The sequence below is a fragment of the Leptosomus discolor genome, chromosome 4 (genome assembly GCF_034619465.1).
Source record: "Leptosomus discolor isolate bLepDis1 chromosome 4, bLepDis1.hap2, whole genome shotgun sequence".
Taxonomy (NCBI): Eukaryota; Metazoa; Chordata; class Aves; order Leptosomiformes; family Leptosomidae; genus Leptosomus; species Leptosomus discolor.
The window spans coordinates 65,931,302-65,955,495 of NC_141394.1; the positions used below are offsets into that span (position 1 = coordinate 65,931,302).

The 24,194-nt window shown below is 39.3% G+C and overlaps 1 protein-coding gene across 3 annotated transcripts in view; it reads left to right on the plus strand.

Moving 5' to 3' along the window:
- The first annotated feature begins 532 nt into the window (after nucleotides 1–532).
- Nucleotides 533–24,194, plus strand: part of FAM184B (family with sequence similarity 184 member B) — a 46,579-nt gene continuing 22,917 nt past the window's right edge. For all 3 annotated transcript variants that reach the window (XM_086464531.1, XM_086464533.1, XM_086464532.1), the window contains exons 1-2: nucleotides 533–667; nucleotides 18,833–19,597. In XM_086464531.1, the coding sequence (XP_086320657.1) occupies nucleotides 533–667; nucleotides 18,833–19,597 (900 nt within the window). The remainder of the gene's footprint in view (nucleotides 668–18,832; nucleotides 19,598–24,194) is intronic.

Genomic DNA, 24,194 nt, shown 5'->3' on the forward strand with positions numbered 1-24,194 from the left:
TTGAGCAAGGTTTTCTTCATCACTTTATCAGTCCATCCGGACTCAGAGAGGATTGCCGGAATATCAGAGTTTACGAAAGGTGCCAACACGGTCTTCTCTGATGACCCCTGCAATCCTTTGGCAGCCTAAGGCAACATGATTTAATCTGCAGACGATCTCTGTAACAGATCCCCGGCAGCGGCTGTGCTGCTGCCTGCATGGCTGGCTCAGCGGCTCCTGTGGGGAATTTGTAGCATCCAGCCGCTGGCATCTCCTCCTGGCGGAAGCTCAACCATTCGAAGAGAAGGGGAGGGAAAAAAAAATCCCGATCAGGATGTTTGCACATGCTGTTCTCTGCCTCCTCGCCTGGGTGTTCTGCTGAGGGGCTGGGACGCCTGCACGGAGGCCGAGCGGCGGCGGAGCTTGCCCTGCTGGGGCCCCGCTGAAGTTCCCCTGGCGCTGCGGGGGCTGGAGGGCGCGCCGGGCGGCAGCGGCAGGGACCGGAGCGCGTACTCGAGCGAGCACCGGCGGGCTCGGTGGAAATTGGAGCCTCATGGCCTCCGGCATGAACAAGATCCATCAGCCCGGGACTTGCAACGGATCTAAAGCCGCTCGCAGCAGCTCGGCAGAGGAATGCCGTCGGGAAATGCACCTGAAGATGTGCAAGAAGATCGCGCAGCTGACGAAGGTAAGGCGGGCTGCCGCAGCCCTCCCGGCCGGCGGGGCTGCCCGGGCCGGGGCCGGCTCGGAGCCGCCGCCTCTGACGGCCGCTGCCTGGGAGGAGGCAGGGGGAGCCGGGCGGCTCCTGAAGACATCGCTGTGCACAAACTTCCCTCCGACAGATCCCCCCCGGGCGCCTTAGGCCGGCCTTAGCGGGTTGCCTTTGCGGCTGACGACCGACGTCCCGCACTTAACCGCGCTAATTAGAGTGCGGCTATAGCGAGAGGAGCTGGAGCTCTGCGAAGACGCAGGGTTTGTCTGGGTGCTGCTCGCAGGGATGGACGGAATCCGCTTTTTGCCCTGAATTACGGAGGCGGCAATTCCGTTGCGTTTTATAGGTTCTCGAGTAGTACTGTTGCAAAGCTGCAGCCGAACTGTGGTACTGAAGTACAATATTACTTGTTGTCTCGTGCTTACTTGTTCCAGATGTGCGTAAGTAGGGATACTTGAAATGACGTTCGTGAAAGAGAGGAGTTGGAAGAGAGGCAGGACTGAGCTACATACTATATTGTAGTAAAACTTCTACTCAGTACCGAACTACACTACGAAATATTTTGAACTTTTCCACGCCATCTTAAGAAATAAGAGAAAAGCTGTAGGAGGTGGCAGTTACCTTTTAAGTTATTTTTATGCTAAACCTTTGTCAGTGGGAAAAACGTATTTCATACCCTCGTTTACCAATCCAGCTTTTACATGTTCTGTAACATCATTCCAATTGGTAAAGATGCTTTAGCAATGAAAAAACACTGACTAAAAATACAGGTCAGACAATAGGAAATCATTAAGATGTGCAAGTTAGAATGGCTTACTAGTTACAGTGCCATGATTCTCATCTAATGATGTGATAATGTATATCGTGTATGAATACATACACATCTGCTACCTCCATTTACACATATACTCGCTATATTATACTTACTGTACTATACTGATACTTACTTTACCGGTGCTTTGTATAGTAGTATTTGTACACAGTCTGATCCTTACTTTTTTACTCTTCAAGATGTATTTTCATTCTGTAGTAATTGAAAGAAAAGTATCCAAATAGATATATTTTATTATTATTATTCTGACCACAGATATGTTTGGGCAATGAAGTCTGAAAAAATTCTTAGAGAGAAGCACTTTCTGTTTATTGATAACATTCCTTATTCCTCAGGCACAGTAAAATGTACATGAAAGGTGACTGTAAATTAGATTGAGGTGTCCTGAGTTTTTGCCTTGTTTTCTGTTTGGTACTTGCTATTGTTGATCAGTTTTGCATGCTTAGTAAAATTTGTCCATATGTATTACTGAAAAAAAAAATAAATCACAGCATTACCTTGTCTAATAGAAAAGCAATAGCTGGGTTTCAATTAATTGACAGCTTATACTTCGCAGTACCAAGAGTTGAGGAATCACCAGCTGCTTCTTTCTGGGTGATCAATTTCCCGGCAGCAGTCTTAAAGCATGTTGATGAGATCTGTGCAAAGAAACACTTCAAAATTCTCAACTCTGAAGCTAAACTCATTTTCTGTAGAGGTTTCTGTGCCTTTTTATATGAAGTGATTCTTTTTAAAGTCTCTCTAATCTCAACTAAATTTTGAGGAAAAAATATCTTATTCCTTTCTGAATAATATTATTTGATAAAGCTTGTCTTTGCGTTGGGGATGAAAGTTCTGCTATTTTAGCAGCAAGAGCGGGGAAAATAAATCACCCCAGTGCAAAGGATCATGGCAAAAATTTATTGCAATGTTGTTTTGGGTTTTTTTAGATGCTTTTGCTAAATTTCTACTGTTAAAATGTGGGTGAGGTAATTTCTTTTAGTAGAATTTCTCCTCTGGATACTTTTCAGTCATCTGAAATAAAGATGATTTATACCTGAAGCTCAAAAAAGTACTTCTGAAAAGCAAACAATTCTGTTTTGGAATGTGGCCTTTGAGAACCAATTTTCTCTGCAGTAACACTATGCTTATAGAGAACTCATGGCAGAACTGGAATTTTAATCATAAGTTTTCCCTTCTAAATTCTGGGTAGACTAATGCTGTACCAACAGCAAACATCTGAGAAGCAAAATCTGAGGCCAGATTAGCTGAAAAATGGCTATGAGGAAAATTTGTTATAATCACTTTTGGCCTAGGAACTTTGAGAGCTCCCTTTGAAATCACTGTTTTCTTGGCTATATTACAGTTGGGATAATGATAATAAAATCCCTCCTAACTTTAAATTGCCTGTAGCACTTTCCTTTCCCGTTTCTATCCCAGTAAGTAATACTGCGGTCTGTTGTTATACAGCTGCAGCTTCCTGCCCCAGTGATGTTAGGTTTTCATTGATGGGGAATAATGATCTAATTACTCATCAACTCTGCATTATGCCAGGAGAAATGAGTACCAAATGTTTAAATTAGGTGTAGGATACAGAGCTTGACATTCAGTTTCTTTGTTACATAGTCAGTAGTGGCTCCCTTCTACTCTCCAAGGCAAAGGAGGGATGTGCAAAGGCATCAACAGCAGAACGAAACTGAGTGAGGTGGTCGAGTTTCCATCGTTGCATGAAGTGCTGATGAGCTTGTAAGACATGGGTTGGTACAGGGAAATTCCACAGGTGATCGGGACACAAAGATCCTGCAAGCTGCACCCATTCTGCTGCCCTGCTATTTCTGCTTTTGGAGGGGTAGAATAGAGTAAGTTTTTGTACCTTCAGTACACTTACTCCTTTCCCAGTACCTTCAGTAGTGCATTGTTCTGTTCTGCACCTTTTTGGCTGTAGCAGCAAAGATACAAACCTTTAGAAACGTTTTGTCTGCTTTAGGCAGCAAGCTACTGCTCTTTGTAGCCCATTTATCAGTATTTTTAGATGACTGTCCCTTCTCACAAAGATTGACTTTTTTCCACTGTTGACATGCGGAACATACATTGGTTTTCCGCATCGAGCTATCACAACGAGCAAAACCAATGAGCATATTTGTAAGCTCGGTTCGGCTCCCGGTTCGGCTCCCTGTTCTGCTCTGCTACCCTCTTTCTGCAAAAGTAAGGTGGCCTTTGCATTTCAAGGCAGAAGTGGCCACAGATCGTTATCATTAGACATCTGTCTGCCCACATTTGTAGTACACTAATGAAAATATGGCCGGGTTTTATTATTGATTATACAGTTTAGATTTTGCTTTTAAAGGCTCAGCTCACACTGCTAAATGAGTATGTGGGACAACCAGGTTTTGTTTGAAAAAAAAAAAAAAAATGTAAAGACAGTCTATTAAAGAGGGTGAACTGAAATTTTGTGTTCCCCTGGATGCAGGTAAAAAGTTTAAAAGCCCTGATAAGATTAGTGAGTTTGGATGAGAACTGCCTAGGCCTTCTGAATTTCGACCTTAAAATAAGATAACATTGCAGCTATTTCCAGATGAGCTATGCTTTGATTTATGGACTTATGGAAGTTAAAACAGAAACATTCTGCTTGCAAATGGGAACGTCCATCTGTAGTTGTCATTCACATGTATGAATCACACGTTCAGTTGGTAGGTACCTTTCTGTATTCAGATTCACAGGGACCTGAAGTTAGTCCGTTCTTATGATTGTAGCAGAACGCATGACTCTGTACCAGTAATTAAGTTTAAACTTCTCCGTCAGACATTGGACCCGTGGCATGCTGTTTTGTACTTGCCAGTTCTTTGTGTTTCTGATCTGTTCAGCAATAACATGGAGTTTAAAATGCCTGGTGACTTTTATAAGACACTTTAGGTGTCACTCCCTGCTGCCTCAAGCTATGGATTTCTAACATCCATTGGCTATTACAGGATTTTCATGTGCTTATGGATTCTCAGGACAGTCCTTTTTACTTGAGATGGTATGCAAAATGCAAGGGAACTCTTGAAGAGGAGCGCTGAGGAGAGCGGATCAGCTTTCATTGAAAAGGCAGTTTGGCAGGGCTGGCAAGGACTAGACACACTGCAGACACCCCTGTTCTTCAGGCTTCTTTTCAGACCTCTGCCAGTGGGGCTTAAACCAAACCTGCTGTTCTGGACTGCAGTTCCAGAACCAAGCCTAACGGGAGTAACGAGGATGGTGACACTACCCGGTGATCAGAGAGATACCTAAGCCACAAAACAGTTCTGTTTCCTTCTTAGAGACAAATTCCTGGATACCAACGGAGGAATATTTTTAATGAGAGTAGAGAGTTACCCTCAAATGCGTTTTCCCTTGGTGTTCATCTGACTCTAGATTGGGAATTGGGGAGCCTTGTTGTAAGAAGCACATTTCAAATGGCAGTGGTTCTGGTCAAGTAGATTGGTGAAAAATTCAAGCAGTCTGGCAAGAATTTTGTGTGTGTATGTATTTCGGGCACCGTGAGTCTTAGCAGAGGAAGAGAGGGATGCAGGGAAAAGTTAATTGCTGGTAAAACATAATTAAGAACCCTTTTTTTCCTTCAGGGGAGGGAAATGTCAAAGGGGAGCAAGAGTGTTCCTGTTCTGGAAGGAGCAGCAAAGGCAGATGTTCCTTAAGGACTCTGTGTGGAGCAGCTGAAAATGGTACACACCCTGGCTGCTTATGACCACCAGTCACCGGGAGGTTTATTGCCCCTTAGCTCAGTCAGTAGGATAGAAAATAGGAACATTATTTCGTAAGCTTCAGTGGAAAATCAGCCAGATAAGCAAAACCCACTTTCATTAGTTATTTAAGGAAGGATGTCTGACTTTTGCACAGAAATATATGAGATACTTGCTCATGTTTAGTTCTGTTAGCTTCACTGAGGGATAGAAATTTACAGAAGAATTAGTAGGAGGCCTGGTATGTGTGTGAGGGCATAGGCTGTTTACACCACCAGTGTTTTACAGCATGGCTGTATATTAGACCTTTTAACCTTTCCTGTTTTATTTGCCATTTTAAAAAAATGGCTGATAGCTTTAGGAATTTAGGAATGAAATATGATCAAATTCTAATGCCTTACTCTGGAAACACCTGTCAAGCTGAGCAACTTTAACAGAGCACTCCTGTTGTCTACTCATGTTTCTAGTTGAAATATGTTGCCTCTCTCACGTAGTTTAAGCTAAGTTTATTGACCTTATTTACTGTGATGTGTTAACAGTACTCAGTAACCAGTGCTTACAGTGGCTCAGCTGATGTGCAGTTAGTTGTTATGCTACCAGAGCTCTCCTGTGTGCTTGAGGCTTTTTGATCTCAGTTCTCTAGAGAGGTATTCAGTAGTCTACAGAAATGAAGCAAAATGGAACAGCATAAAAACTAGGATCATGCTTTTGAGGGAACAATGTTTTTCCTTTGGGCAAGGAATATAAAACCTGCTTTCCATGTAGGCAAAGGGAAAGAATCTTTTTATAAAGCTGATTACATTATGTACTAACAAGACTAATGAAGTCAGCTATCAATATACCCATGTACTTCACTTGATGATGTATTTGTTTTCGTGATTTTGATGTACAATTTTATATCAAGATTTCAAAGCTAGCAGTATTTTTGCCTACCAGCTGATGAAAATGTGCAGAGTGAGATTTCTCTAACTTGTCATCACTATGCTTTCCTTACAGAACTGAAAGGAAACTCGTGGATCATAAAATCCATATAATTGTGTTGATCAACTAGTCACAAGCAGTATTAAACCACTATTTCTATTAGGAAGTAACCCAGAATCGTATTATTTGGATGGCTAGAAATTGTCATTGAAATTAATTCAAGCTATAAGAATGACATCTATGTATTGGAATTACCTTCTTACCATACAGATTTGTCACTGACTATACCAAGTTTGCAGAAAATCTGACAGCCTTAGTAATCGACAACTCAAAGCTGCTTTATAATGGAAACTCTGTACTAAATTCAAGTCACTTTTTCAAGGAACCCTAGTTAATATTTATATTAAAAATGTGTGTTTCATTACTATGTGCATTACAGGCAATAGGTAATAAAACATCTAGTGATCCATTAGTTGCACAAAAGAAAATTGTAAGGTAGTTTCTTCATGTTCTATCTTTTCTTCATGGATAATGTACAAAAGTATTCTTTCCAGTGACACTATAACTGTACCACTCTGCTAACATTTTCTTTATCTAGTATGTAGATGTCAATATTTTACAACTAAGATTATACTCGTTAGAAGTCAATGCCAACCTAGCTTAAGACGTTCTCATTTAGATATTCTAAAGCTGTGTATTTACGCTTTTGAGCCCTTCAGCATTGTATATGGTATATGAAATATATTTTTCCATAAGGTATCCTGTTTTTTTTTTTCCCTGAAGTCACATCTTCATTAAGTAAAAGAGTGTTTTATTAACACAGCTGTTACACTGAGGTGGAACTACCTCTGTTGCCACCTCTACAGTCAGATCTTAAAACACATTAGCTGTCTCACTGCAACAATTCACTTGTTTTTCCTGCCTGTATGCAACCGGACCGTCTCTATGTGGTGCTGAAGAGCATTTAACCTGTGCTTTTAGTAGGAACAGACGGGCATGCCAGTTTTCTTGCTTATGTGTAAAGCCATCAGGACATGTGTGAATGTAGTTAGTCCAGTACCAAGACTGAGTTAATTTATCGTGCCTCCCCATGGGGCACCGTGGCTCAGGCTCGGCTGTGCTGGTTCAGACTTGGCATTTTACTTAATGTATATTCACTTGTCTTCCAAAGGGCTTGGAGACAGCAGAACACACGTAACCCTGCTACTGGGGAAGCACTGCCTTTATTTCAAATAAGGATTTTTTTCCTTAGGTTAATGAGCTCAGTGAAATCCTTTTGAAGTAATATTGTACCTTTTTTAATGTAGGTGTCATTCAGAACTTTGTATGACTTGGCCTTTAGGCACTTAAACACAGTTTTAACTTAAAACAGGTTACTACCAGAGAAGTCTTATGTTTTAATTATCTTCGGAAACTATAGCATGTGGTTGTGACTATGCACTGACATTTAGAGGGTTATATAAGAGCTACCTTGGGATGTAAATATGACATTACAGTTGAATATTTTGGTTTTTTCATTCAGGAGGAGAGAACTACTAGAATTTGATAACAGGACTATTAATAACAATAGCTGGTACTTTTAAATGTTTTTACAATGTTTAAATGTTTTTACTAAGATGCTGATATACCGTAGTGTTTTGTAAAAATAATGAGTTGTCTCAAAACTACAGGACACTGCAATGCACCTACAGTGCATTGCCACTACACTCTTGGCAACGCACCTCACAGTCCACATCCAGTAATTTTTGTATTGGAGAGCAGTACAGCTCCCTGCCCACTTGTGCACCCAGGTGTGTGGATGCAGGCAAGGTGTGGCAAGGGAGTATAGTCAAGTCAGAATAGTGGCAAGTGCCTCTTGGTTGTCCAGTGCAGTCGTTGTTCATGATGTACATGTGACGCTGTCAGAGACTTGTGGGGCTTAAAGCTTTAAATTTTAATTCTTAAAGCTTAATTAATAACTACTGTAAGTGTTAGTATTTGGACTAGGCCCTTATCATGGAATGGTTGGGGTTGGAAGGGACTTTTAAAGGCCATCTAGTCCAAACCTCCTGCAGCAGGCAGGGACATCTTCAACTAGATCAGGTTGCTCAGAGACCTGCTGTGTTTATTCAGGCCAATTAAATTTCCCAGACTGTTTCCACAGTTTCTGACAATAAATGGTGGTCAAATTTTCTTGGTTTTGTGATCATCGGTGCAGTCTCAGGAGGTGTCCAGCATATGCTTAATATGCATGTGCTTAATAAGGATGCCTTCCTGGAATGGGAATGTGAGTAGTGGCTGTATTCAGTCTAGCTCCATTGGGTAAAAATTACATGGGTACATGAGTAATAGTGTAGTATTATGATGCGTATTATTATGTAGCCCTTTAATTACATAATAATATGTTGATTCTGGCTCCTACGATACTACTTTGAAAGGGAGGAGAGAAACTGAAAGAAAAATATCTTTTAAAAAACACTGTATGCTGACGCCCATCTGAGCCAGTAGCTTGTCTCTAGCGGTGCCCAGAGAGTTACAGGAATATGGCATGCCTCTAGTGCACTTGGGTAAAGTATTCTCCCTGAGTCCAGTGATTTGTGCAAGTTTTCCAGACTGCCAAAGTATCTTAGAACTTAATAGCCCTGACTGGATTTTTCTTCAGTAAATTTGTCCAGTCACTTCTTGAATCCATATGACCTTTTAGTGTTGCAGACTCCTGTGACAGGACATCTGTACTTGGTTGAATATAACATGATATACTGTCTTCTGTTTATTTTAGCCTGCCACCTCCTAGCTGTTTTGTAGTGCAGATACTGAAAAAGGCGATGAGTGGTCATTTGGTATTTACCTTCTCTGTTATACTTTTGACTGTAGGGGTGGCATGGGTGAGGTTCAGTTTGAGATTAGGATGCTTTAATTTAGCATTCTTCATCTGTACTGTATATCAGTAGAGCCTAGAGAGTAATTTAGTAGACCAGCCAGTGGGGACTGAACTCAGTATCATGAACTATCTAAAACTACTGTTGTTTGAGGTTTGAGCATAATCTGCCTAGTTTTGGAAAAGCATAGTTATCCTTCAGAGCCTGTGGTATATTTGTCAACTCCTGTGTGGATGTTTCAGGTGCCTATGGCACCTTAAATGGCACCAGATCTCTGAGATTAGCCAAGTGAGTCAGGACTTCAGTGTCTGCCTCAGTGAGATGAATCGCTCTCAGGTCTCTGACAGCTTTACTGACTGGCTCTCTGTTGATGGACTGTAATGGGAGTTTACACAAATGGCACACCAGTGAACACCTAAATCCCAGTATTTTAGTCTCTAATAAAGTTATCTCATGTTCCCTTCTTAGCTGTGTGTCTTTGAATTGGAGAGTCATACTCTACTTCTTGCATGGAAGCTTTTATAATGTTTTATTATTCTTGTTGCTTTTCTCAATTCAATTAGATTCTGTTTAAGGGATGGGGGAAACCATAACTGCATGCTGTATACAAGATGTGGGTGAATCCGTAGACTTGTGATTGTGATATATAAAGAGTTTTTTTCATTTGCTCTGCATTTGTTGCTTAGAAGTCCTGTTGTCTAGCTGTCTTGACTGCTGTCTTCATTGTATATTTTACAGCTCCAAGATTTCTTTCCTGAGCAATTTCAGGCTCTGTCACTGTGTATGGAAAATTTAGATTTGCACCTTTGAAGTACATTATATTACATTTATCTTCACTGAACTTTATCTTTTTACCCCTGTGTTTGTGAGATACTTTTGCAACTCCTGTAGTCAACTGTCACTTTTGATATTAATTTATTTCTCAAAATTTTAATGGTTGTACTCAGTAGAATAGTTGCTGGTACAGCGCTCTAGGGACTCTATTCATGATCTCTATTCTGAAAACTGACTGTTCTCTCTGAGTAGAGAATATATTTAGTCATAACAAAATAAGAGTATGAACTGCATATTATTAGGATGAGAAAACGGCAAGGCAACTGAAATCTCCACAGCCCCTAGAATACTGTGCTTTTCTTTTTCAAAAGCATATACATAATAAACAGGGAAGAAAAAAGCGACAACCCTTTTGTTAACATAGTAGCAGTAGAGGGTCTATGAAACTCTCACGTGTGTTCCCACTGTTGGATTTGCTTACAACAGCAAAGAACTTAAATTTTGGTGCCTGCAGTAGTAGAAGCTGGATTATTAATTCATGGATACCTGAGGGTTTTGGTAGTTTCTTTTCTTAATTAGCAAAGTATGTAGAACATAGAAGAAATCATTTTAAATTTTAAAAGTTCCTCTATCAGAATTTCACTTGCAAACTACAGGAGAGTAAGAATTTGATCCAATCTGTATAATGCTTTAGTCTGGATTAGGAAGAAACAGGCCTCATTTTATCTGTGCTTATAACAGATCTACATCGAAGGAAAAACCTGTAATAAACATGTGTTTTAAATAAATTATAATAATTGTCTCCACAAAAAGATGTATTTTGTTGGGAATATCTGTTTCATCCTGGGCTGTAATTAAATCAATGATTCTACAGTTTATATTTGCAAGATTTCTGAATTCTACTGTATTTAAAGTAAGGAAATACTTTGAAAAATAGGAATTGAGTGAGAATTTACTTGATGAATTTGTTTGTTTGCTGCATTTATTGTAAGATTGGACAATGTTGCTTTATCATAATCTGTAACAAGATTTTAAAAGATGTTTTGAAAGGTTGAACTTTCAGATAAATATATAGAATCGTGAAAAAAACCCAACCCCAACCCTTTGAAAGCACTGAACATATGTCTGCAATTTTAGACTCCTTAAAGATCTTTAAAAATCTGGGATGTAATGAAACATTTTCACAAAATTGAGTGTTAATTTGACAAATTAATTCTGTCACCACTGTATTTAAATCTGGTTAATGAGATGCATTAGATCATATTTTGGAAGCATAATAGAGACCAAACTTCTGGTGTATAAACCTAACAAGCTGTCCTATAAGTTTTAGATATGTAACAAAAACCAGACAGCTAAATTATCAATTAATTACATGGAAATAAGCCTTTTTATTCCTCCTATTGGCGCAGAATTGTTGACTTCACTTCTGCATTAGAAATTCACCTGGACTACAGTGACTTTAAAACCGACAGACAGAAGGCATAGATATAAACGTGGCTTGTGTTGAACAAATCTTCTATTTCTTGCATGTTATCTATCTGAAACAGCTTCATAAAATGGATTTGAACTCATCCAAAACTCTAAAAGCCAAAGATTTATGAGTATACTTGAGATCTTAAGGAGTTATGCAAGAATTTCACCAAGACAGAGATTAAAAAAGGTGAACAGAAAGGACTCTGAAATCAATTTGGCCATTTTGCTTGTCTACATATGCGTGTATGTTTATTTACTTTATCAATGAATAAGCGTAAGCTATTAAAGTGTTTTCATCTAGTTCTGTGGTTTTAATAGACAGAAATTTTTCCCAATTTAACTTTTACTGAGAAATAATGTGATCCTCTCTGACAGCATTTGAATACAGCTTAACCTGATAAATACGATCAGGATGAGTTTGTGTCACCTCAGGGAGAACAAAGGAATAGAAATGTGTTTCATGTAAACGTCATGCTGACTGATTTTATTTATTCTGGTTTTTAATTGCATACAAAATCTATGACAAACAATAGTGCTTTTGATATTTAAGTTTTGCAAAATTATTTCAAAATTATGTAGAAAAGGATTTTGACAGATAAGATACAACATGAATCAGGAACCGTAAACAAAAGGTTTATAACATATTGTAGGGAGGCAGATGCTATGAAGATCTGGGTTAGAGCTTGCAGTATTTCACATATTAATTAATGATCTGGAAGTAAAAATAAGCAACGTATTAAAATTAACAGATGATACTAACTCAAAGGGAATCGTAAACACCTAAACAAGATGGAAAGAAAAAAGGAATATACATGGAAGACAAAATAAACGGCATTCAGTTTGCAAAAAAGCTTGTTTTTCCAAAATCCTCCATCAAAGCAGCGTGCATGGTATCTGTATGCTCAATACCTGTTTTGGTTTGTAAAGTGTTGGTAAAACAACATGAAGTGGATATATAGAAATGAAAACAATATGAAGTGAGGCATTAGTGCAGGATGGAGAGAAACCCCAGAAGACAGAGAAACAGAGGAAAATTAATCAGTTTCAGCCTCTGAGAATTAAAACTTGTCTCTTTCCTCTGTGTGAGACTCTGTCTCAGCTCTGTAGAAGAAGGAAGAGCTGGGAAGGTGGGCACGTGGAAGAAACAATAACGAAACAACGAAACAGTCAAACACCTGAATCAGTTAACTTCCATTACCTGATTTAGACACCTGTATTGGAAAGGAAGCATTGTCCTTTGGACACACCCGTCTTTCTCCATTGACTAACCTAGATCAGCTGTGTAATGATGAAATGGATGATGTTAGGTGAGATGAATCCTGACTCTTGTATGCAGGAAACATACTTCTGAGAATGAAAAACATAGGGTTTTTCTCATTGTTTCCTTGCAGTAATTAGTAGTGGCCTTCTCTGCCCTCCTTCTGTGGTAGCTGTGTTTCAGGCCAGTTTTTCTCAAAATTTCCATGTCAGAATTGGAGGAATCTTTTAAGATTTCCATGACTGTCTAGGAAGCTGCCGAGAAGGCTCTGCTTACAGCCAGAGTCATAGCAGGTGGGTTTGTGATCAGTGTAAAGAGAAGGGATTAAGCTGAGTAGATTTTATAGAATAATTCCAGAAGAAATTCCAGTAATAAACTGCATGTGAGTTTCCCAGCAGAGGAGTCTCTATCTAGAATAAAATGTTGTGACTCTACGATATATTTTTGCATTGCTGAAAGTGTTGGGATGCAGTATTGGTGCCTCTTTTAGCACCTGCTCTGCTTGTGGAAACGTTCTTGAAATGTAGTTTTACTTTCCTAATCCTTAAGTTGACTGTCAGTTATTCTGCTTAGTTTATTAGAAACTGTAAGATACAAATGAGGGACAGCTGGATGTTTCTTTAGTAATATTTAGGGCAGGGCTAATTTTATGTTCAGTTGGACTTGAGAGATCAAGTGCAATACACAGGCCACTAAACTAAGGTTTTCTATGTTCACTATTGCACTGCACTAGGCAGAAAAATAAGAAAGTGAAAAATGGGAATGAATAAATATGCCTGTGGGATTTCCTTGCATAAAATTTAAACTAAAAGGGGGGAAAAAAAACAAAGGGAGAGGCAGAAAGAGGCAAAACACATGCCTAAAGAGATTAGAAACCTGTAGACATTTTATGCTTATCGTTTCTTGATATATTTTAGTATCTCGGGGTGGGTTTGGCCTGACTTTAACAGGTGATACGTGTAGGAAAAAGGACAATATGTTAAAATTTTAAGAATGTAAGATCAACTTTCCTTCTTCTAGCGTGAATATCTAGATAAGGAAACCCACAAATACTATGGATACTGTGGGACACTCAGGAGGATGAAATGTTGCACAGTGAGCTTCTGCCCAAGAGACATCAGATCATCTAAACACAAGCAGATTTCGTACAGAGCCATTGGCCCCCCCTCCCACCCCTTCAGGGTCTGAATGGCTTTATTAGCATGGTTGGAGCAGCAGATGAAAGGATTTAGATTGACCCTGCACTAAAAGAATCTCCTGAAGCAAAATCCTTTTCTAGCACAGTAATTAGGATTCATTCTGGTGCAGGACACAAGCAGTGCAGCTCTTCGGAAGCCCAAGGAGCTGTGGAAACCAACTTGGGCTGTTGTGGCTGTTACAGGTGAGAGCTGATGGAGCTCCCTGAACTTAAGCTAAAGCCATGCCCAGCCTGTTGCTTGTGTTTGTAGCATGATGTTGGGACATCTGATCTGGCTTTTCGTAGGACTTGTGTCCTCAAAGCTCATTAGTTTCTGGTTATAGTTTCCAGAGCTACAAGCAGACATACTGTTTTCAGCGAGAGGTTGGCACTGTGAGCTGTAGCTGGCTTCGCAGTGCTGACTTTGAGCTCGTGAACACCATTGAACATAAGTTGGCCCTGAACTCTTTGCATCTCTGACTTGGTTAATTTGTTATCTATGCCCACTATCCATGGATAGGTACAAGTTTGAGGGATGGGAAATTTTGGAACAAATATTTGTAATGGCTTGCTGTCAGTGAAAGGCTTGAAATGAGGTAATTTTATTTTTTATAAGTGACAGACAACACTGTTGGTCTCTGATTCAAGGTAATTTTAATGTACTGTCACAGTGAGTGGATAAATGAACCATGAACTGTATATATTTCTTATAAAAATATAACATTTGTAACATTTTTCTAATGAATGGGATGGTAGTAGGCTATGTAATCTGAAAGCTCACAAAAGAAGCTTTTGGTATTTCTCCTGACAACTCCAGCTTTTGTAAATAAAGTTATTTCATCTGGAGCTGAACTTTCATTTCAGGGGAAAATAAATTACTTTAGCTTGTGTTTTTGCAAGGTGCCGAAGGCACATCTGGAAGACTAAAAAATCGTAAGGCAAATGAAAAAAAAAAAAAAGCCTTAAAAATATAAACAAAATTCCTTGTGATTTTAAAGATATTTTTGTAATTTTAGGTTCTGAAACGCTTCTAGATGTTTGGAGCACCAGCTTCTCTCATATAAACACATAAATGGGTGATGTTATCAACAGTTCCTGCAACTATTGCATGCATAAAATTATTGTGCTTTCAGGAAGCCGCAGAGGACACAAAGAGAGACATGAGACTTCGATCATGAGGTTCATGATACAGTGCTCAGTTGAAATCAGCATAGGTGTAAAATGAGAGCAGCACTGTAGCTTATCATAGCCTAGATCTATACCTTAGTTAAGGTATATCCTTCCTTATTCAGTGCTAGAAAGAACAAAAGATACTTATTAGAGTATTAATTAACAAATTGTGGGAGTTGTTTTTATTTTCTAATCTGTATAGTTACAGTTATAGAGGAGGCTAAGGGATACAACGCCATTTCTTTCAATAACTGAACTTACTTTTAATAATTTCTCTGTCCTTTGCTTTAAAAGAGACCCTTTTAAGTCTGACACATTTAGGTACCTCACTCTGCTCTTGTCTGCTTGGGAAGTAGACAAGACAGAATTCATAGAAACAAATCCACCTGCTAGAGAAGATAAGATACTACTGCTACTAGTGAAAAGGAGAAGATGCAGTCACCTAGCCTCAGTGAGCCTCTAGCGAGCTAATTAGCCATTGAAACTTGTCTCCTTGGTTTGCATCCTGCTTTGTTCAGAGTGCTGCCAGGAGTATCCTGTTCGGCACTCTCTTCCAGGGGCCTCTTCTCATTCTTGTGTTTTGTTTTTTTTTTCTTTTAGTCCTTTCTTCATCATGAAGGATTTGTGGCCACTAGCTTGGGCCTGAAGGAAGAACACTTAGGATCTTTTGCCTTTCTTTGATTCTTCTTACCATCCTCACTCCTCACCTACTGAAATGTCTTACTTCTTATCTAGCTAGTAAAGCATTTAGGAAACCATTGTTTTCATTATGATAGTCAGGTTCCTACAAGTGGAGTGTTTAACACTACTGTAGGAAGATAGAACAATCTTTTTTGGTTTCAATGCTTTAGCTTTGTCTTCACTGATGAGTTGCAGTTAAGTGTTTTCTTTTTTGTTGTTTTTCATCAGTGTAAAGAAAAGAAGGGAAATGCCATTTAGATTTATAGCATTTGGAGGATAAAATAGGACTAATGAGATTTATTCATACTCACTGCACTGTTAATGTTCAAGTGTATGTGTGTAATAGTGTTTTTACCAACCTGTCCAGTAACTCTCAGATGCTGTAAAATCAGTACAGTGTTTCCCAGTACATTCAGTTTGGGAGAACTGTAAGGAGGAAGTAGCCATTGTGTTATGATAGCAACTCGGAGTAATGTAGCGCTCTTTTCATTTGAAAGCAATTCTGTCTGTATTGTCAAACTGATCAATTTTAAAGCTGCTTTTAAAAAGCTGTGTATCAACACAACTGTTAAGAGGTTTATACTACATTAGCCAGCAGTATGTACACTCGCAAAGTACAGATGCTGAATTATTTTTTTTCAGTATTTTTCTTTCCAGCACATAAAGTCCCAGATTCATCTCACATAACTCCAGTCTCTTAAATGAGGTATCTGGAATAGGAATATAGTAGCTATATTCAGTAGGGAGTGAAAGACATGTGAGAGGGGCTTAAATTTCATGAAGTACAGAGCAGCAGCCATCTAAAAATTAAATCTCTTAAGAAGGTTAAGATACTGAGGAATCGGTTTCAGCACTCAAGCTTGAAGATTAAATTTAAGGGCATGCATTTTCAAGTCAAAATTCTTTATTGTGCTTCTACCCACTGTTGAACAGAAGTGTAGGAATAATAGATAGAGCAGGGAGGCCAGTTTCCTTTTTGATAACTCACTTAAGATGCTGGTGATGGTCTAATGCTCAGTGGAATTTGTGAAATCTCTGTGATGAGGTCAGACTTTAAAGGAACCCAAATTCCACTGTGAGCCTGAACACAACATAATATGAGACAGGCAGTGCCGATTTACTAGATAAATTAATCATTAAGAGTAGAAGTCTCTGAGTCACAAAGGCTGGATGTTTGTCTCTGTTGTGGAATGAAACATAGAAATGTGATCATCAACATCTGACCTAGTTAATTGAAGAGTTGCCCAAATTAATTACTGGTCATTCTAAACCCATGGTCAAAATTAATCTTCTCCTTGTAGTTTTTGTGTCTGTCTCCTGAACAGTTAAGAAAGGTTCATAAACCAATTTTAGTTAGTGGGGAGAAGGAATCTGCTCGGTATCCTGCAACTATTTCTGTTTCAAAGGAAAAATGGTTAAAAATAACAGAGAAGAATTAACAGCATGTCATTTAAGGCCCAGACATATACATATCTAAATGTAGATAATGACTTCTTGTCTACTTGTTTTCTGGAATATGATGGTGTTGCTCTCTTTTGTCACATATTTATCCAGAAGTTTATCCAGACAATGTTTTGCGTTTGTGGTTTTTTTTTAAGATTTATGTATTTAATTCATTACTGCCAGGGAGGAAGTTGACTACGCGCAAGATGTATTTGTGTGTTTGCTTTCATTTATGGATGACTGAGATTCAATATGTTATGCACACACAGATAGCACAAAAAATGGTTAGACATAGCTAAGCAAATTCAATAATTTTGCAGACTTCCTCAGGGCTTATCCAACACAGACTACAGGCTTGTGACACTTACTGTGGTCAAAATGCCTGTTCGTCTCTCAATGGAGGCTTTCCCTGAGGAAATATTTAAGATTACGGGGCCAAAATTCTAGTATAATTAAAGAATTTGTTGTGCCCATGCGTCTGTATTTATTTATGTCCTTAAGACTATTATTTTCTCAAGCACTGTCCAGGAATCTTCTGATTAACCACTGTGGGCTCAGGCCAGACTGAAAGTGTCTGTCATAACATGTACACAAATTACAAACCTAGTTTTGTAGAGCAGTAAGTTCTCTCTTAAAAAAAACCCAACCTCCACACATATGTTAATACGTAATGTGTTGTTCCCCTTGAGTTAGATAACTATGCCTAGTAGAAACTGGATTAGTCCCCATGTGTCCTAATGGGGGCCTGAAGAGGCAAGCGTGTCTTTTCAAGGCAGTTAACTATGGTTTGCAATTATATATGACTGTCTTGTAAACTTAACATGTACATTTACCAGTTTTGACTCTGAACATTTCAGTCTACTCTGGGCTTCTAATAGCATTTTCTTTTCAAAACAATGGTAGTGTGCTTGTGCAACAGCTTCTGTGAGCGGACATTGGTGTATGTCATGGGTAACGGATGAAGTCTACTTGAGGTAATAGTTTGTCATATAGTCATGAGAATTATTATTCTGCATTTTGTAGAAGAAAATAAAACATCAAAAGTTTTAAATCAATTGTTTGAAAAAATTTCTTATTGTCATCAGAGGCTTGCTTGAATCTGCTACAACCTGATTTCTGAGATTTATAGCTGTTACTGAAGTGAGAAAAACAACCCCATTGCCTGAATACTCCTCAGAATCAAGCCAAAAGGTGTCTGCAGTCAAGTAATCCCTATCTGGAAATGCTGACGAAGCTAACTTGCCAGGCATATGGCTTCCACCTTCAGTGGTATTTTAGTTTGAGTGAGGAGTGCGAAATTTAATCCTCCTGACAAAGTTCCCTTTCATTTACATCACAGAGTGATTTTGGTCCATGTGAACTGGATGTCAGGACATCAGGTTTCACTCTACAGAGCTGCTATTACTGGTCCCCAGCACTTGCTAATGCTAAAGGCAACGTGGCAGGTAGTCCTCCTGCACTGAAGGCTAGGTGAACTGGACTACAAATGCGGAGTCAGTTAGCTAGAGAAGGAGGTCTATTTCATTCCTTGTATTAGAGATCAAACTAGGGGCACAAAGTGACAACTTGGCAAGAATAAAAAAGGAAATTTTTTCTGACAAAAAGTGAAAAAATAAATTCCTCACAGTATTGGCTTCCTTCCCTATAAGGTTTTGCAGTTTATAATTGTCCCTTCTGTTCCTAATGAAAAAACAAAACAAAACAAAACAAACAAAACGAAGCAACAGCAACAACAAAGATTAAACTGTAGCAGTAATTCTCTTTAAGCATTTAATACCTTGAAAAATATAGTAACTGAGTTCATGACTACCATTTACCAGATACTTTAATTTCCTATTATTTTTCATGTTCTATAGGTGATATATGCCCTGAACACTAAGAATGACGAACATGAGGCTAGTATACAGGCTCTGAGAGAGGCTCATGAAGAAGAAATTCAGCGCATTCTTGCTGAGAAAAGGGAAACGATTCTCCAGTGTAAAAGCAAAGTTGAAGAAGAACAATTGCTGAGAAAACGTATTCAGGCCCTTGAAACTGCAGTAGAACAACACAAGAGACTAAAGGAAGAAGCCTTGGCAGAGTTAAAATTGTGCAAGAAGCAGGTGGAAGAGAAGGAGATGAGAGCAGAAGCAAAACAAGCACAGACGGTCCTTTCTACAGACATGGTAGATACCAATGCAGGCTTCGAAATCAGGCTTCTACATTCAAATCAGGAGTCTGATGGACTGCTAAATGAATGCAAAGCATCTAGAAGAGCAAATTTAGATAAAAAAGTAATTTTAGATGAAAAATACAGTGTGCAAGGACAAGCTGTAATAAATGAGATGGAAAACCTGAAGACTGAGAACCAGAGAGCAGCTGAAGAATATATTCAGAAAACAAGCAAACTGCAAGCCTCTTATGAGAGAGAAAAAGAGGATTTGAAAAATGTTATGCAGCAATCTGTGACAGAAACAAAGAAGAATTGTCAGCAAAGAGAAATGGGGCAAAGGAAGAGCTCAGAGGCTGAGGAAGGCTTTTTGCTGCAGCAGGTAAAGAAGCTGGAGGCAGACCTAGAGGAGAAAAGCCAGAAGATAAATGAGAGGAAGAAGCATTCCCAGAGGCTGAAGGAGAAAATACAGGTAGAGTATGAGACTGTGATCCCTATCTCTGCCTATCACAGTGCAGAATTTGGGGGAGGAGGGGTCTTCTAAATATCATATTGAGTCAAATGCTTTGTAAGCACTAAAGCAGTTTTAGAGGCTTAGAAGAGAAATAGGGATGTAGAGCTGAGAGTTTTAAAGACAGAGTTAAGATGATTAGTAACTCATTAGGAAAATTCTGAACACACTAGACTTTATTCCCTGATGATGGAGTGAGGTAAAATTTGTGTTGACTAAACAGAGCTTTACCTTTCCTGCCCAGAAATGTGAACAGAACAGCAAGCAGGCACTAATGCTAGCGATAAGTATTTACAGAGCATGTACTCCTTTTCCCTGTGGTTGCCAAGAGCTCAGTGCACGGGTATGAACAGGGTTAGATAAAAGACCTGAGTTGGCAGGTTAGGAATCAAGGACCTTGTATGGCTCTTGCAAGAGTGGCTTGTACCAAGTGCCATTTAATGAAGTGTCCTTTACACCTGTGAAGTTTTGTGTGCTGAGCCATGAGACTTTCACTGTTAGTTCTCACCTCACACGTTGCCTGTCTACCCTAGCTGGTGTATGTCTCGTACATTTGCAGCACAGCTCTGCAGCCCCTTTCTGCTTAATTGCATCATGTGTCAGACGCAGTTCCAGAGGTTGGCACATCATGGGCAGTCTGACAACCAGCTGCATTTGGTACATAGGGTCAGGGTGAGGGACAGACACTGATGCGCTGCGCTGAAGCTGAAGCACCCAGCTACACTCTGCGCTCAACAGTTCCACTTCCTTCTAATACTATTGGTCTTTCCCATCACGTAAACTCGCCTACCACACCTGTCCCCAGCCCTGTGAAAGCAATCTTGCATATTAGGTAAGAAAACACCTTGAAGGTCTGGAGCTGGGATATTTCAGAATAACAATAATTGTTTCCTGATGGGAAAGATTTATCTTCTTTAGAGTCAGAGAACCCCAGAACCCTGTAGAGAGCAGGGTCACCCCAGTCAGCTGTGTTCCTCCAAGACAGCTCTAACCTTTTTCACCATGTGCCCTCACATCTTGCCTGTCAGTATCATTTTGCTGATGGTGCAGAGTTCTGGGCCTCTTCTTTGAGGATGTTCTTTGAGGGAGTTCAGCCTTCGGGACAGTTGCTGCCTTTTTATTTCACAAGATCAGGGGGTGAATTGAATACACCTTCCCCAACATTATTCAGACTTAATTCTCTCAGTGTGTAGATCTGTAGCAGAACAAACAACTTCTGCAGAAAAGTGGAGAGGGTATAATGAATGACAGAGCTGCAGGTAAGCCAATTTTTAAAATTGAGTCAGGGAAATCCATAATATCTGTTTCAATAACGAAAAGTGTCCTGCCTCTGTAGAAGTTCAAAGTGACAGAGAGGAAGAGGGAAAGTAAGATCCTGATTTCTTGTGGGTGCTCAAAGTAATGTTCAGGAGAAATGAAGAAGAGACATGTGAAAATTTATGCACAGGGTTTGCTGTTCTGATTTACTGTATAAGAAATGCAGGCTTTTAGGAATAAATAATGAAAAAAATTATAGAAACTGGAAATAACAAGGTGCTGTCATTAGCAATTTAATTTCTAAATTCAGTATCGCTAGATAAAACTGCAGTATTTTCTGAGGGACATATGGTCAATGTACATTTCAGATCCTCTAAGTCTATGGAATGAGGCTGATTTACATACTACATACTACAGGAGCATATTGCCTTGAATCTTTAAAGAGATAGCCTCAGACTAGGATAAATCTGGAAGAAGGAAAACAGTTAGACATGATGTTATTTTCTATTTCTTTCCAGTTTAAATTAAAATGTACAAGTTTCTCCTTTCTAAACTGGCTATTTCTGATGCCACCATTAAATACGACATTTTTTTCAGAATCCTGCGGACAACTGCAGACTGGGAAACAGAAACACTTCTTTAATCAGTAATACCTCTGATCATTAGTAAATACTAGCAGAGAAAGCTGTTACAAGGCTTGAAAAATAAAAGGACTGATGTTTAAGCAAGGTGAATTTTCTGTTTTCTCTTTAGTGTATGCCATGAGGTTTGAGACATCTAGATGAAAAGCATCACATTAGTGCACATTTATTATTATTACTGTGGAAGAGAGAATACGAAGGATGACAAGTCATTAAGTCTGATCTGTTCTATCTAGTTATGGAAGAATTTTAGCGTATGCCAGAGGTAAAAGGAACAAGCTTACCTTTTAAGTTTTCAACTACAGAGAGTGTTCAATACAAGTTAGTTTTAACCCATGAGGTTGTACTCAACATTCATATAGGAACGAATGGCAATTTTGTCTGAGTGAATATTGCAATATTATGTTATACATCTGGAAACTGAGACTAGAATCTCCAGAAATAGAACATTAAGTATGGTTCAAATCTTTGCCTTTAATTATGGACTGACAATTCCCAGCAAAATCTGTAGATGATTTTTCTGTCTTTAGGCATCTGTATTTTGGATTATGTTACAAACTATTGTACTTCAACAACTGGAAAAAATACCAAACTAATATTCACTAACTTTTAGCACATGTTGACATTAAATTAATTGAATTATATCCTGTTCCAACTTCAGGATAATATCAGACATCTTTTAGATGGTAACTCTTGATGAGTGTTCACTTTACAATGATGCCTACTACATTTGAGGTAATGGCTCCACATTACAAATATCATCGAATCACAGAATGGTTTGGGTTGGAAGGGATCTTAAAGATCATCTAGTTCCAGCCGCCCTGCCATGGGCAGGGACACCTTCCACTAGACCAGGTTGCTCAAAGCCCCATCCAACCTGGCCTTGAACACTGCCAGGGAGGGGGCAGCCACAGCTTCTCTGGGCAACCTGTGCCAGTGCCTCACCACCCTCACAGTGAAGAACTTCTTCCTTGTATCTAATCTAAATCTCCCCCCTTTCAGTTTGAAACCGTTACTCCTTGTCCTATCACTACACTCCCTGACCAGGAGTCCCTCCCCACCTTTCCTGTAGGCGCCCTTTAAGTACTGGAAGGCCGCTGTAAGGTCTCCCTGGAGCCTTCTCTTCCTCAGGCTGAACAACCCCAACTCTCTCAGCCTGTCCTCATAGGGGGGATGCACCAGCCCCCTCATCATCTTTGTGGCATATTCCCACACATTACAAATATTCCGGCAGGAGAGACAGTTTAAGAGTATGGAAGAGCAAAAAGTGCTTTTAAACCAGCTCTGCAGAGGAAATGCTTATATCATGGAGCTACACAGAGAGAGACAATGACCATTTATTTCAGATGACAAAAAGGAACATGTAATAAGCATAGAAATAATGTCATGCATATTTTAGGATTTGAAAGTGTAGCTTAAGGAAACACAACAAGAAATTCTGGGATCAAAAGGTATAGTGAAAAAAGTGGAGGAAGGTCTAAGTGTAGTCAAAGAGAGAAATACACTTCAAGAGAAGGAAATCCTGCAAGAAGCAGGTAAGATGCTCATTAATGTCATTCTGAAGTATTTCCCTTGTTAGCAGTCACTCACATTGGAAATTCTGCAAGTTATTTATGCTATTTGAAATGTAAATTTTAATACCACAGAAGATGTGGAAACTATTAAATTCCCAAAGCAAAGCTGTTAATGAAGTAGATGAACTGAAACATCAAATAACACAGCTGCAGCAAACAACTTGTAGCAAACAGAGTCAGAACAAGAGCGGCTCTGAAGATGTGCAAGAGCTTAAACAGGTGGTTTGCTCTCAAATGTTCAAAGGCATGGCATGCCAAAAGTATTGAAATCGATTTTATTTTTCTTTAAGATTAATGGATTTTGACTTATTCTCCAGCAGTCAATCCTTTAAGATTCCCAGATCTCTGACCTCATCTAGTGGAACACTGACTCATGTTCATAACTTGAAGTACATGAGTTGCTGCAATGGCAGCAAAGAAACTGCTGACATCCTTGAACTAGACCAGAGCAGAGTGTTCAACCTCTTCTGTAACCAAAACCTGAGAGAGAACTAGATCCAAGGCAGACTTCCTGTGTTGAGGTCAAGTTGGAATACTGATTTATTTTTTTCTAATATAGAAAACAGTTCTTTTGAAAAGCTATGCAGAAGTAATACCAGGGATCAACTCAGTACAGTAAGGAATGTATGTATCCTGAGAGTTCCCTCTGTATAATGTCTCCCCTTAAACATTTGTCCAGGCCCAAATCTTTTCTATATTTTTTAGTTCTCCTAGAATATTGTTATGCTAGCATTTTGGAAAACTAAACCTGGCATCAGAGACAAAAAACAAATTGTCCTTTGTGCATTTTCACAGAACTAAGGTTGTCCTTGAGGAAGCCTGCATGGTTGGAAGTGAGTCACACACCCAGACTCAAACCAGAAGAGCAAAACCGCCCCATCCCTAGACTACAGAAGAGGCATACAGCCCTGAATCACTACAGTTCTACATTGTTAACTAACATAAAGCCAGTATTTTTCAATGGAATGTATCCACCTAAATAGCAGATTCCCTACAAAACAGACTACTGCGACCCCAGAATTCTACCCTGGTTTTGTCGTATTATATAGCTGGTGTGTTTTATAGACTATGGAAACTGTAGCTACT